This window comes from Protopterus annectens, chromosome 8.part1 (assembly GCF_019279795.1).
Source record: "Protopterus annectens isolate FY-2018-M chromosome 8.part1, PAN1.0, whole genome shotgun sequence".
NCBI classification, from domain to species: Eukaryota; Metazoa; Chordata; order Ceratodontiformes; family Protopteridae; genus Protopterus; species Protopterus annectens.
Genome location: NC_056742.1, coordinates 296,205,468 through 296,218,467, shown reverse-complemented (window position 1 = coordinate 296,218,467; position 13,000 = coordinate 296,205,468). Strand labels below are relative to the sequence as shown.

Sequence of the window (13,000 nt, the reverse complement as noted above, 5' to 3'; positions counted from 1 at the left end):
TTCCTTTTACTTGTCAGGTTTGCAACACGCATGCTTCCGCCTCAGTGTAATGCATTACTACACAGTAATAAACATGTCAAACTTCAACTGGTGCACACAAAGCATGTCTATAAAGCCAATCAACACCCGTGACAAACAGGAAAGTTTAAGCTAGGTAATCCACAAACTCAGGAAATACACAAACCGCCTGGCAATGCAGCAACAGTAAACAGTTAAATCAAAATGAAAGACATACTTACAACGTGAAAATAGATGTGTTACACATATTTTTAAGATGCTATATTGTGAACCTAACAAAACGCATAAAGTTTTGCAATCGGACATTTCAGTTACAGTAGGTAGCATTTTAGCCAATGTTATTCCCTTCAGTAGGCAACAAAAGGAATAGAACTGAACTATTAAGCATCATTCCAAAATGGTGTATAAACTACAACGGATTACTTTAAAATAAAAAAAAAATCAATAACGTATATTAAATTCAAAAGAATATAATAATGCAGCAAACAACGTCAGTATAACTTTGACACCTAACATATAGGCCAATTCACACCATTTTGAGTATGCCCATTGGGAACTGTGTGCCCTTACAGCAAAGCATGAATATACTGCAGTGCAGAGCTTATAGTCGACGCGCTGCACTTCCCGACACAGGAATAAAAGCTGCAAAAATACATCAGCTGCAACAAAAGGCAGAGAATGATGTACACAGAACTTTAAAAAGAGGAGTACAGGGAGCAGCACACATTCAAAGTTAATCAAATAGTTTCTACATCCCATCCAGTACCATTTAAATATGCAACCAGAGACAATAATTCAAGTCATGGTAGGAAACAGTAAACAGCCAATAAAAGTTAAGGATACTACACTATGCCAAGAAGGCATCCCAACAAAAAGGTAGTAGTATTTTACAGAGATAAAGAGATTTTTCAACTTATAAAGCAAAGCTGTGAGAAAATGGCACATAAAACACAAGTAAAACAAAACACAACAAAAGTATAACAGAGAAGCATAAAAGTACAAACAATAGTAGTTTTACATATATTAACTAAAATAAATGCTACACCACGTCGATTTGTAGCTATCTTGAAAACATTTGAATTGCAACCTGGTGTAATGTAAAACCAAATACAGTGCTACATACTGTTTCTCGCTCTTTTTCCCAGCATGCAAAGTGCGGGAAGAGACCGAGAACCAATCAGTAGCCATCCACCTCACGTATGTGACTGCAGATGTGGCAGTCCGAACCCCTTCCACAAAACTGCAGTTACAAACTGCATAGACCTCTGGGCATTACACAGATGCCTTTTCTCCTTAATCTGGACTGCTTGTACAGCAGTCCAGATTTACAGAAACTATTTTTTTTTTAAACCTGGAACTCGCCGAGTATATGCAGTTCAAGTTCTGGGACTTCCGCGACTCAGTCAAACAGTCAGCAGTAGTATGTATACAAATAAATATTTTATTTTTTAAACATATTTCTTTTTTTCACAGCTGGGGGGTGCAGTCCTGCAGTTCGATGGCACGAGCTGCCACGAAAAAACCTAATCCTAGGTAGGAGAGCATTCGTTTGCAGGATACACCCACACCATCACTCACAGATAGTTTGAACAACTATGGATAATTTGGGAGATCACCTGTTCACCATGTCTTTAAACTGAACAAGGAAATCAATGCTCCCAGCAAAACCCTCATGTAAGCACAAGCAGAACATTGAGACTCTATGCAGAAAACACACCAGCCATGAATCAAACTTGAGAACCAAGTGCTACGAGTTAGAAATGCTAACTGTTGTTCCAATTATACCATTTTGTGTGGCAGTTTCTTTTTCTGCCTTTTTCTTCATAATTGGTGTCGTACTGCAGTGTTCATCTGCAGCCACTCGTAACACTTCATTTAACTACAGCTGCAGTGTAGCATCAGTGTTTATAGTTGGCACGGTATGTCACCATATCCATGGCATTTACTCGTGAATTACAAATTATTAGGTGATTCTGCAGTCACTACAGCATTTAATTGTGGTACGCAAAAATATATCAAGAGAAAGATGTGAACAATAGCTGCAGTATTCTGCAGGGTTAAATGTTTGATGTCAGATGTGGAAGATAGTTTTCAAAAGTCACATTTTTAGGTTGCAGTATAAGGTCATAACTGCTGTTTCTTCATGCTACATTTCAGATTGTTCTCAGCAAAGAATATGCATGGCTTTGTGTTATGAAATGGGTTAGTGATGGTATTTAACACTCCTGACATTGCTAAGTTCTTTTGGGATATTCTTGAAACATGCCTGTTAAGATCTGAGCTATGATATTTAGAATTTAATCAGAATTAGAATTTAATCACTAGACTAATTATGCTCAAATTCCCATTACAATGTAGTAAACTGCACAGATAACATATGTATTCTGAAGTGCAGCCTTACAATTTGAAATGAAAGCACCAGTACTGTGGGAACTGCATGTGTCAGCCATGGATGCATGTGCATTAACAGAATGCTGAATGCTCATTTAGTCAGCAGAAATTGAGCAGATTATATGTGCAAGGGTTAATGGTGGATAATGACTTGGCTTCATCAGCAGAAAAAACTTCAACATGAATGCCAGTTTTATGTATTTCATGTGGCAACTACTCGAAAGTGTAACAGATTTTATTTGTGTCAGAATATACTGCTGCACTCTATGTAGTTCTTTGTGCTACATATTAGCAATTAGGAAAAGAAGATAGAACTTTTTGTGTGTATAGAAATAGCTCGGCAGGCTTGCCTTAATGAGTTAAACAATATGAATACAAAGCTTTTATAGTATATGAAGTATACTCATTATGCTCTGAAACTGGCAGAATGATAACCTTGTTATGCCCTTCTCTGACGTCAGAGAAGGACATAGCAAAAGTACACCTTTCAAAGCTGTTGTGTTAGAGTGCACACAACAGCAACAACAGAGCAACACATAAAATCTTTAGCAGCATTAAAGCCAGTGATACAATCCATGCTGCCAGTGCCACACACAAAAAAAAAGCCAAAATGAGTCAGAGTAAAATGTCTAAAGCTGTTGGTTGAGCAGAATTATTCTATTTTGCTTTTGGCCACTGTCTGTGTGCCAGTGACGATTGCATTGCAGTGATAAATGCAGTGAAATACTAGCAGTTTTTCACTTCTTTTTCTCTAGATCATCAGAGCAGCTAAAATTCCATGTACTGCAACAAATTATGAGTGGGGTTTCTTTAATCAAAACAAACTAGTTATCTGTTCTAATATAGATGTCAATTTCAACTCTTGAGCTGTGTCATGGAGGTAAATTTCTTTTGAATTCCATTTCTTGTACAGATAACAAGTAGGTTATGATTAGAGATCCAGTTATAATCTTCCTTTTGGTAAATAAGCAAAGAGAATTTGGAGTTTCCTTCTCCTTCCACTCTTTTTCTCATAGTGAGCTTTACACATTACACTGGCATTCACTTTCCGGAGTGTGTGTTTGTGGTTATGGGACCTTATAAAACAGTGAAAAGAGAATTAAGGCTGCGCAGCATTCCTAACAGAGAAGGAAGTACTTCCAGTAGACATGTGAGTACACGTATTGCTGAGTCTGTAAAGGAAAACAGCAATGACTCCACGCAACCCTCCAAACTCCATCCCATCCTTAGATTATAGAATCATTGGTGTCATGTGACCAGTATAACTTAAGATTGGTCACGACCAGCATATGTATATATATATATATATATATATATATATATATATGCATATTATATATATATATATATATATATATATATATATATATATATACATATATATATATATATATATATATATATATATATATATATATATATATATATATATATATGTATATATATATATATATATATATATATATATATATATATATATAAATATATATGTATGTATATAGTTGTGATGACTTTAGACAAATAAACAAAATAGACAAAAAATATGGTAACGCTTTGAAATGCCAGTACCTGACAGAGCAAGTTGTGAAACACAGAGACTGAATGCCCCAAAAATGGACTTAGTAAATATACTAAGTCAGATATGGCCATTTCCCACAATATTCCCTTTCCTCCAAAGTATGGTGATCTTGCAGTTAGTATATACAAGCTCAAGGAGTGTGGAGGGTGCAAGGGGGCTTGACACCTGCAAAAAAATACATTTATAGGAAAAGTGATATTTTCGAAATTTGCTATTCTCCTGCAGTTTTTTCAGCATGTCACCACTCTGCGTTTGGAGTGCTGGTATTTCAATAGGAATGCAAAAAAATATACACGTGGGAAGATATATTTTGCAAGAGGAATACATTGTAGATCAAGAAATACATTGGTAGAAGCAGACGGAATAGAGGCTAATGTATTCCCATATACTGTCACCAACATCAGTTTTGCATCATAACTCAGGCCGGATACCATTTGGCTGATTGTGTGCCTCTTTAAATTACTCTTCAGCTGTGTTGTGGAACTTGCTTGTTTTACTCTGCTACTGTGACAGGGAAAAGAAGTAACAGGCCTAAGAGATCTGCTCTAGGCATTCATTCAATGCAGTGTCACTGATATCACATGAGAACAGTACAAATAAATTGAGAAGACTTCCAGCAATATTCGCCATGGTGCTCAGAGAGTAAGTACAGAAGCCATAATGATGAATAAGTAGAAAGAATTACCCAGATGACTGGACAGCTGATGGAATCACTTTGATAAGATGAGTTATAATGAGATGGACTTGAATGACACAGGCTCTGAAGTGGTTTACAGAAATGTAGTGCTACAAAATGACCATTGTCCCAGGGAGCCAAATGATAGTGAGGAGTTTAGAACCAGCAGAAGTCCACAAAAATTTCCCCTGAAGGATTGAGGTACGCAAACTGCAGAGAAGTGATAGGGATACTGTCACTACCAAAGTGTTAACAGGAGAGTAAACGGGATAGGGATACTGTCACTACCAAAGCATTAACATTAGAGTAAACGTGATAGGGATACTGTCACTACCAAAGAGTTAACAGTAGAGTAAACGTGATAGGGATACTGTCACTACCAAAGCATTAACAGTAGAGTAAACGTGATAGGGATACTGTCACTACCAAAGCGTTAACAGGAGAGTAAACGTGATAGGGATACTGTCACTACCAAAGCATTAACAATAGAGTAAACATGATAGGGATACTGTCACTACCAAAGAGTTAACAGTAGAGTAAACGTGATAGGGATACTGTCACTACCAAAGCATTAACAATAGAGTAAACATGATAGGGATACTGTCACTACCAAAGCATTAACAGTAGAGTAAACGTGATAGGGATACTGTCACTACCAAAGCATTAACAATAGAGTAAACATGATAGGGATACTGTCACTACCAAAGCATTAACAGTAGAGTAAACATGATAGGGATACTGTCATTACCAAAGAGTTAACAGTAGAGTGAACATGATAGAGGTAATGTCATTACCAAAGCATTAACAGTAGAGTAAATGTGATAGGGATACTGTCACTACCAAAGCTTTAACAGTAGAGTAAACGTGATAGGGATACTGTCACTACCAAAACATTAACAGTAGAGTAAATGTGATAGGGATACTGTCACTACCAAAGAGCTAACAGTAGAGTAAACTTGAACTCTGCTGGTCAGAATTTGTAGAAAAGCCCTAGATAAATTTATGGGGCCATTGAATAGCAAATGAGGTTCCTGTTTGCAAGGTAATAGTTGTCTTTATTTCTTTGATGTGGAAGGAGGTAGGGCAATATGCCTCCAGCTTTTGCTCAGGTAGAAGCAGGAAGACTGCTGGCCAGCACCATATACATCACTAGGAAACAGTACAAAATGAAGACAGAAGTTCATAGAGTAGAATCTTTGCATAGTACAAATTGTCATCTGGTAGTCATGTTGCTTGTAAGCTTTTTAAAACTGAGTTTAAGTAGGAAGGAAGAAGGTCAGCATTCAAGGAGACTGGCAAGACTTGCTACTGAATATCCCTCATTTATAACTGCACAGTATTTGCTTTTACTTGTTGTTGCTTTTGGGCAGCTCAGTAGAACAAGGTATATCTCATTCCTGTCAAACAAAACAAGAGGGAAGGCTACTGGTCTGTTGATCCTTTTTTTACCGTAGTAGTGCAGTCATTGCTCGATTGTTGTTTAGCACCCAAATCATTGGTAGGGTAGGCAGAACTGAGACTTTGATACTAGTGGGTTATCAGTATTCATAAATACATACCATGTGATGCTTTGTGGTATTATGTACATTGCATTCCATTTGGAATGACAGAACTGTGGCTATAAGGATGTACAGTGAATGGTCTCTACAGTTGTTATAACAGAAATAGCCAAGTCTGATGAGTTGTGCTAGGAGGGGTAACTCTACTGCTAGGAGGGGTAAATGTACTGCTGTTTCATTAAATAGTTGCTAACAACAGACATGAAGGGCTCAGTTCCAAAAGACTTGCTCTCAGTGTAAGTGACCACTTAACTGAGAGCAGGTCTTTTGGAAAGTGGGCCCCATCGTAAGCCTCTTTATAGATGGGCCTTACACCAAAGTAAGTCACTTACATTGAAAATAAGTCTTTTGACATCAAGTCAGATTTAGACTGAGAGCAACTCTTTTGGAATCTGGGCCAATGTGAACACTGAAGGAGAAATGTATTTTGTAATGAATGAAGTGCTGAGAGTGAGTCATTTGTATAACCTTTGTGCCATATATTTATAAAGTTAATAAGGTCTTAGATATGGATCTTGTTATGCAGTTTATTTTGTTGATGTTTACAGGGGTGGTACACTGAGTAAAGAAGTTATTGTTTCAGGAAAAAAAAGCACAATGTGATTGTATTACAAGAGTAACAGCTGCATTTGAGACTACTGCAGTAACCATTTAAAATCTCAGGATCCATATTGCTGTGTCTGGAAAGGTGGACACCGAATAGCCAAAAATCCAGACTTTAAGATTGCCTTTTCTTGGAACATTTCAGTTTCTCCAGTGTATGGTGATTGGAGTTGGTATTGATATATTATATATGTGTGTGTGCGTGTGTGTGTGTGTGTGTGTGTGTGTGTGTGTGTGTGTGTGTGTGTGTGTGTGTGTGTGTGTGTGTGTGTGTGTGTATGTATACACACACACACACACACACACACACACACACACACACACACACACACACACACACACACACACATACACACACACACACACACACACACACACGTGTTTGGTTGGGGGTGGCTTCTTCCCCACATCAGGAAAGAGGGATTTGGCCACCTCCAAAAAATAAATTTAAAGAAGATCAGTGTTTGAGATTTGCTGTTCTCCTGGAGTTTCACATCTGTTGGTCTTATGGGGCTGGGCAGTGCAAGTTTCAAGATTTGAATAGGGAGAACAGAAGATGTCATTCTCAGTGTGTACACTATGTTTTAGTTAACAATTACATGACTTATGCTTTATCAACTTACACGTTTTGTTTTGTTTTTAGGTGAAGTTTGTCACAAATCCTACACACAGTTTTCTAATCTGTGTCGACATAAGCGTATGCATGCTGACTGCAGAACACAAATCAAATGCAAAGACTGTGGACAGATGTTTAGTACTACATCATCATTAAATAAACACAGAAGATTCTGTGAAGGAAAGAATCATTTTGCAGCAGGTAGTCTATTTGGTCAAAGCATTTCTCTCCCTGGACCTCCATGTTTGGACAAAGCTTCTATAGTTAATATGAACCATGCAAATCCAGCCCTTGTGGATTATTTTAGTTCCAGCAGGCATCCTTCTGGTCTAACATTTCCAGCAGCACCAGGATTTCCTTTTAGTTTTCCTAGCTTGTTCCCTTCTGGCTTATATCATAGACCACCTTTAATTCCTGCTACATCTCCTATTAAAACAACAGCAGGTAATGAACAATTAAGTAACAGTCAGAGTCCTCTCTTAGCTCATGCTCAGACATTACCTGCAACACCTGATATTTTAAAAGCACTGAGTAAACAGACATTGTTAAGTGAAAGTAAGTTAATGGATCACCACTCAGAAAATGTGTCTGAAATAAAAACACATTTGAAACTCAGTGATCACTCAGAAAGCAGTGATCTTGATGATGTTAGTACGCCAACGGGTAGCGATCTGGAAACAACATCTGGCTCTGATGTCGAAAGTGACATTGAAAGTGACAGAGACAAATGTAAACTTAAAGATAATGGTGCCAATTTTAAACAAAAAATGGCCACTTCTGACAATTCCATTTCAGTAAACAGCAACAAAAACGATTTCCCTAAAAATTCAGCTTTTTCACCTTCTTTAGAAGAACAGACTGCAGTTTCAGGAGCAGTAAATGATTCTATAAAAGCCATAGCTTCCATTGCTGAAAAGTATTTTGGCTCCACTGGTCTTGCTGGAATACAGGACAAAAAAGTCGGAACTTTGCCTTATCCATCCATGTTTCCCCTTCCATTTTTTCCAGCATTTTCACAGCCAATTTACCCATTTTCTGAAAGAGACTTGCGGACGTTACCTTTGAAACTAGAACCTCAGTCACCCAGTGACACAAAAAAGATCCAGAGGAATAGCACTGAATCCCCTTTTGATCTTACAACTAAACGCAAAGAGGACAAGAATGTTTCTCCAGTAAGTTCAAAGCCAGTAGTCCCAAATTCATCGAGCCAAGAACAGCCACTAGATCTGACCATGGGCAGTAGAAGTCGGGCAAATGGAACAAAACAAACAGAACCTCATAAAAGTCATGTGTTTGGTGACAGAAAAGGTACAGACATAGAACAAAGGAGGAAGCTAGACACGACACTGCAGCATGCTCGACCTACCCCGTTCTTCATGGATCCGATTTACAGGTAATCAGAAAGGATGCATTGTTATAATATGTATGCATTAAAAAAAAGAAAAACAATTATTTTCATTTTATATACTTTTTTTGTACTGTGAAATGCTGTACAATTTTTAAATTATCTACTGATGTAGCTATTCATTATGCCTCCCTTCCAGCTATGTATCTGAGTCTCATTTGATCTAAAGTAAGTTTTGCTACAGCTGTGCCTAAGAATTTCTGATTCCCTGCTCATAGACTAACAACTCTAATGTAATATAAATTTTTAATTGTCGCATTGTCTGCCTGCATCTAGTAAAGTGGCAGTTTTGTTTTTCAACTGGTCTTGTCAGGCTATAGCTGATGGCCCGTTTGATGTCCATTAGCCCATATCTGGAGTTGAACAATTTGAACACAGGCAGCACTCACATTTATGATAATCTTGTAGACTTGATTCCAATCCTTTGACTTATGAATCTTACACATAGAGAGACAAAACTCCCTTGCTGCTTTTGTGTCTTGCACTAACCACAATTGGACCACTACTCTAAACTTTCCATTTTGTTTTCTTGTGATGTTCTTGCACATGTTGTTGACGTTTGGTGATTTTACACTGCAAACAGAATGCTATGTATCTAAATGGAAACTAATGAAAGCTGGCAATGAAATTTGCAGAGCTCAGACATACTTGGGATTCTGGCTACTGTGTTTTAAATATTCCATACTTTACAGAATGGAGCTAAATATGCTCCTAAACTAAATGTTGGTTAAATGTAACTGTAACAGCATTTAGTTTAAATGAATGCCTAGCTATATTACTCCATTCCTTGAAGCATGGTAAATTTAAAGAAATAGCCAATTCGACCATTTGGTGCTTTACCGGCACTAACTTCTTTCTGAATTACAGGCATGGTAATCATTTTAAGGTGATAACCTTTAGGGCTGCCAACGTTTCAGATGAACAAAGTGGGAATTTCTTATTGAAATGTGACATGCTTCAGGACAGACCACATCCTTGACCAACACAACACACTTCTTTTAACTTAATTATCAAAATAAATTGATTTTGCTTCACATCATGTAAAGACATTTCAGGTACAGTTTCATAGTCTTCTTTTAAAAGATAGAACAACATCTGTCCTAAAACTCTTCTTCTTCTTTTTTTTTTGGGGTTTTTTTTTGTTTTTTTTTTGCTGGACACATCTGCACATATCAACACTGCCCTAAGAAAAGAGGGACATCAAGTAACTCTATAGACTTCACAATACACTACTGCAATTTCATTTAGAGAACTCCTGCCTACCAGCCACATCTTCACCAAATTACTGGAGCTTAACATTTTATGTCAAATATTTTACTGTAATCAGCTCAGTGGTTTGTCTGACATCCACGTGGCACTGTCTGGCATCCCTCTCTGTTGCACCTTTTGACTGGCTCAGGTTGTGGGTTAGCTAAAAGCCATTGTGCTTTGTTTATACAAAGCTCTGTGCTAGGCTTGCATTATCAGAGTGCCTATTACAATTGACTGAATTGGTATTTTTCATCACTATATTTATCAATCACCCAAGAAAGCATACTTTTTTTGCCTGTGACATATTCCAAAATGCTTCAGCTACTATTATATTTTTGTTCCCCCTGCTGCTGTCTGCCATCTGCAGTGTCTCAAAGCCCCTCTTAGATCCTTTGCAGCCAGTGACCTCAACACTTGACTGACAACCCCATAGACTGGGGGTCCAGCAGAGTAGGATGCTTCTAAATGGTTGGTCAAGGACTCTGAAAAGAGGAGATCAGAGTTAACTGGTAAGCTGACAACAGTGAGATGAATTTATGTACCCTGAAAAAATGAACACGTACAGGAATCTGTCTAGTTCCAACCTCACCACCATAACTGTTGAGGAAAAAAATAAAAAAACAAAGAAATTAGTGGTCTTAAAACTTCGTTGATAACTTCAGTCACAATAATTTCTAAAAATCATGAATCCCAGGTAGTGTTCGAAAGCAGAAAGGCTTGTTGCTTTGGAACACTACCTAGGTTTCATGATTTTTGCAAATTATTACGAGTTCCATTGATTCACCCCATCCATCAATGCAGGAGCAACCATGGTCAACTGGTGCCGTAGGCAAAAGGGCTCCATGGTGCGCCCCATCACACCACTTGGTGCTCCCATCCTGGTCTACCTACACCAAATAAATACTGGAAAAGCGCCCCTGCTAGAGTGGTGCCCTAGGCGACCGCCTAGTTGGCCTATGCCTAAGGCCGGCTATGCATCCATGCATCATCTATCCATCTTCTATGCCAGCCGTGTCTAATTTACAACCTGTTTCAAACAGACTGTGCACAGTGGAGGAAGCAGACATGTTTAGGATGCCGCTCCATCTCAGGACAAATACTCTCACACTTCCCATTCACAGTCAGACATTGCAACATTTTAATATTACTGGTCCACATGCCAGCACAACTTTGTATTAGGGAGAACTCAGGACATCCCCAGCACCCCCCCTGTGATCATGAGAAAAATAGGCCATCTCCAAACAGAAAGCAGCTTAGATGAGAACTGACCCTGACTTTTAAGAGCTCTGTGACAGATGAAATAATTAGTGCACTACAGTAGTGATGTATAAAGCAAAAAAAAAAAAAAAAATATATATATATATATATATATATATAATATACTAATCCAATAAATTGAATGCCTCTTTAGCACTAAGCACATTCATTAGACTGAAAAGTTCATTGTTTCTGCATGGATTTTTCCTTTGTCACTGACTAATAAAGTAAATCCTATCCTGTTTTTTTCCTCTCATGTACTAAGTTACAGCAGTGTCTTGTCTATTTATAATGCCCACTGAAAGGAGAGAGAAGTGTTGTGTCATAGCTAGCATGTTCCTTATTTTATAGTGTGCAAGTACAAGTTGTGGCCCAAAACATTCTCAGTCTATATGCCTAAACCTGAAGTATATGTGGCTACATACATTTCTGATATGCTCAATATTTCAGGAGTTAAGGTGTCTTTTTTTTCTCTCCCGGACATTATCTCCTTTAAAATTATGTATCCCAGTCCAGGCAGTGTGACAAGTTAACATTGTGCTGATTGCCGTTTTTTGTAGTGTTGATTCTCCATATATCATTTATCACTTTCATTTAGTCTTATTGGTAAATAAAGCAGCAGTAAAATATTTACCGCATCTGAATTATGTAACACTGTTTAAGTGACACCCAACCTCATCTGCAAAAACGGGAAAAAGGGGTTGTGGATGGATGGATAGATTTTTGCTGAAATGATTAAAATCAACTACTGAAAAATAAAATGTTTCACTTCGGCACAGTTTCTTTCTTTCTTGTTTTTTCTGTCATCTCTATTCAGACCAGTATCTGCAGCTGATGTCTTACCCATTTAGTCAATTTTTGTACATGTCCATTCAGACCTTTTCACATATGTAAGCATGTCTGCACATTACTAGGTCTTATTCTTGTCCAGTATGGACTGTCAAGTCCAGCTCCTCTTACTTCATAGTTATCTCTACAGCCAGCTTACATAGGTGTGAATAGATATTGCCACCAGCTCAAGTTTTCCTGCCTACCGCTTCCATTAAATAACTTGACAAAAACGGATTTGGGAATGTTTATAAAGCAATTGTAGCTTACAGAGTCCTATTTAATTTCATAATGTATGTTTGTATTCATCAGTGTTCTTAAAAGTACTAGAAACATTGTCTGATGTCATCACATGACAGCAGTTTTCATTATCATTGCACCTTGAGGCAATGCAGCTGATTTTCTTAGTATCATATCTTAAACTTAGTTCATAACTTATTACCAGTCAAGTATTTCAAAATAGCTTTAGAAACCATTGCATTCCCTTTATCTATACTTAGAAATTGCTCTCTTCAAAAGCAGTAGTCACCATAATCTGGAAAGGATCCTCCAATATTCTCTTATAAAATGGCAACAAATCTCTTGATTGAGCAAACTCCAGACCTAAACAATCTTGTCCCCTTTCATCTAAAGTACTTAAAATGCATTCACCTACATTTGACCAACTACATAACAGAGAACAAGTTAGTTTCCAAAACACATAGCTTTATGCCAGGCCATAGCACAGAAACACTATTACTAACTTTCACAAACTATTTCACATCTAATACTGTTACTTGGACTCAAAGGACTGAGCCTCAGAACCATTCAGTCAGTC

The 13,000-nt window shown here is 37.6% G+C and overlaps 1 protein-coding gene across 3 annotated transcripts in view; it reads left to right on the top strand.

The window, feature by feature from the left end:
• MECOM (MDS1 and EVI1 complex locus) overlaps positions 1-13,000 on the top strand; it is a 192,328-nt gene that overhangs the window by 81,942 nt on the left and 97,386 nt on the right. For all 3 annotated transcript variants that reach the window (XM_044081888.1, XM_044081889.1, XM_044081887.1), the window contains exon 6: positions 7,470-8,835. In XM_044081888.1, the coding sequence (XP_043937823.1) occupies positions 7,470-8,835 (1,366 nt within the window). The remainder of the gene's footprint in view (positions 1-7,469; positions 8,836-13,000) is intronic.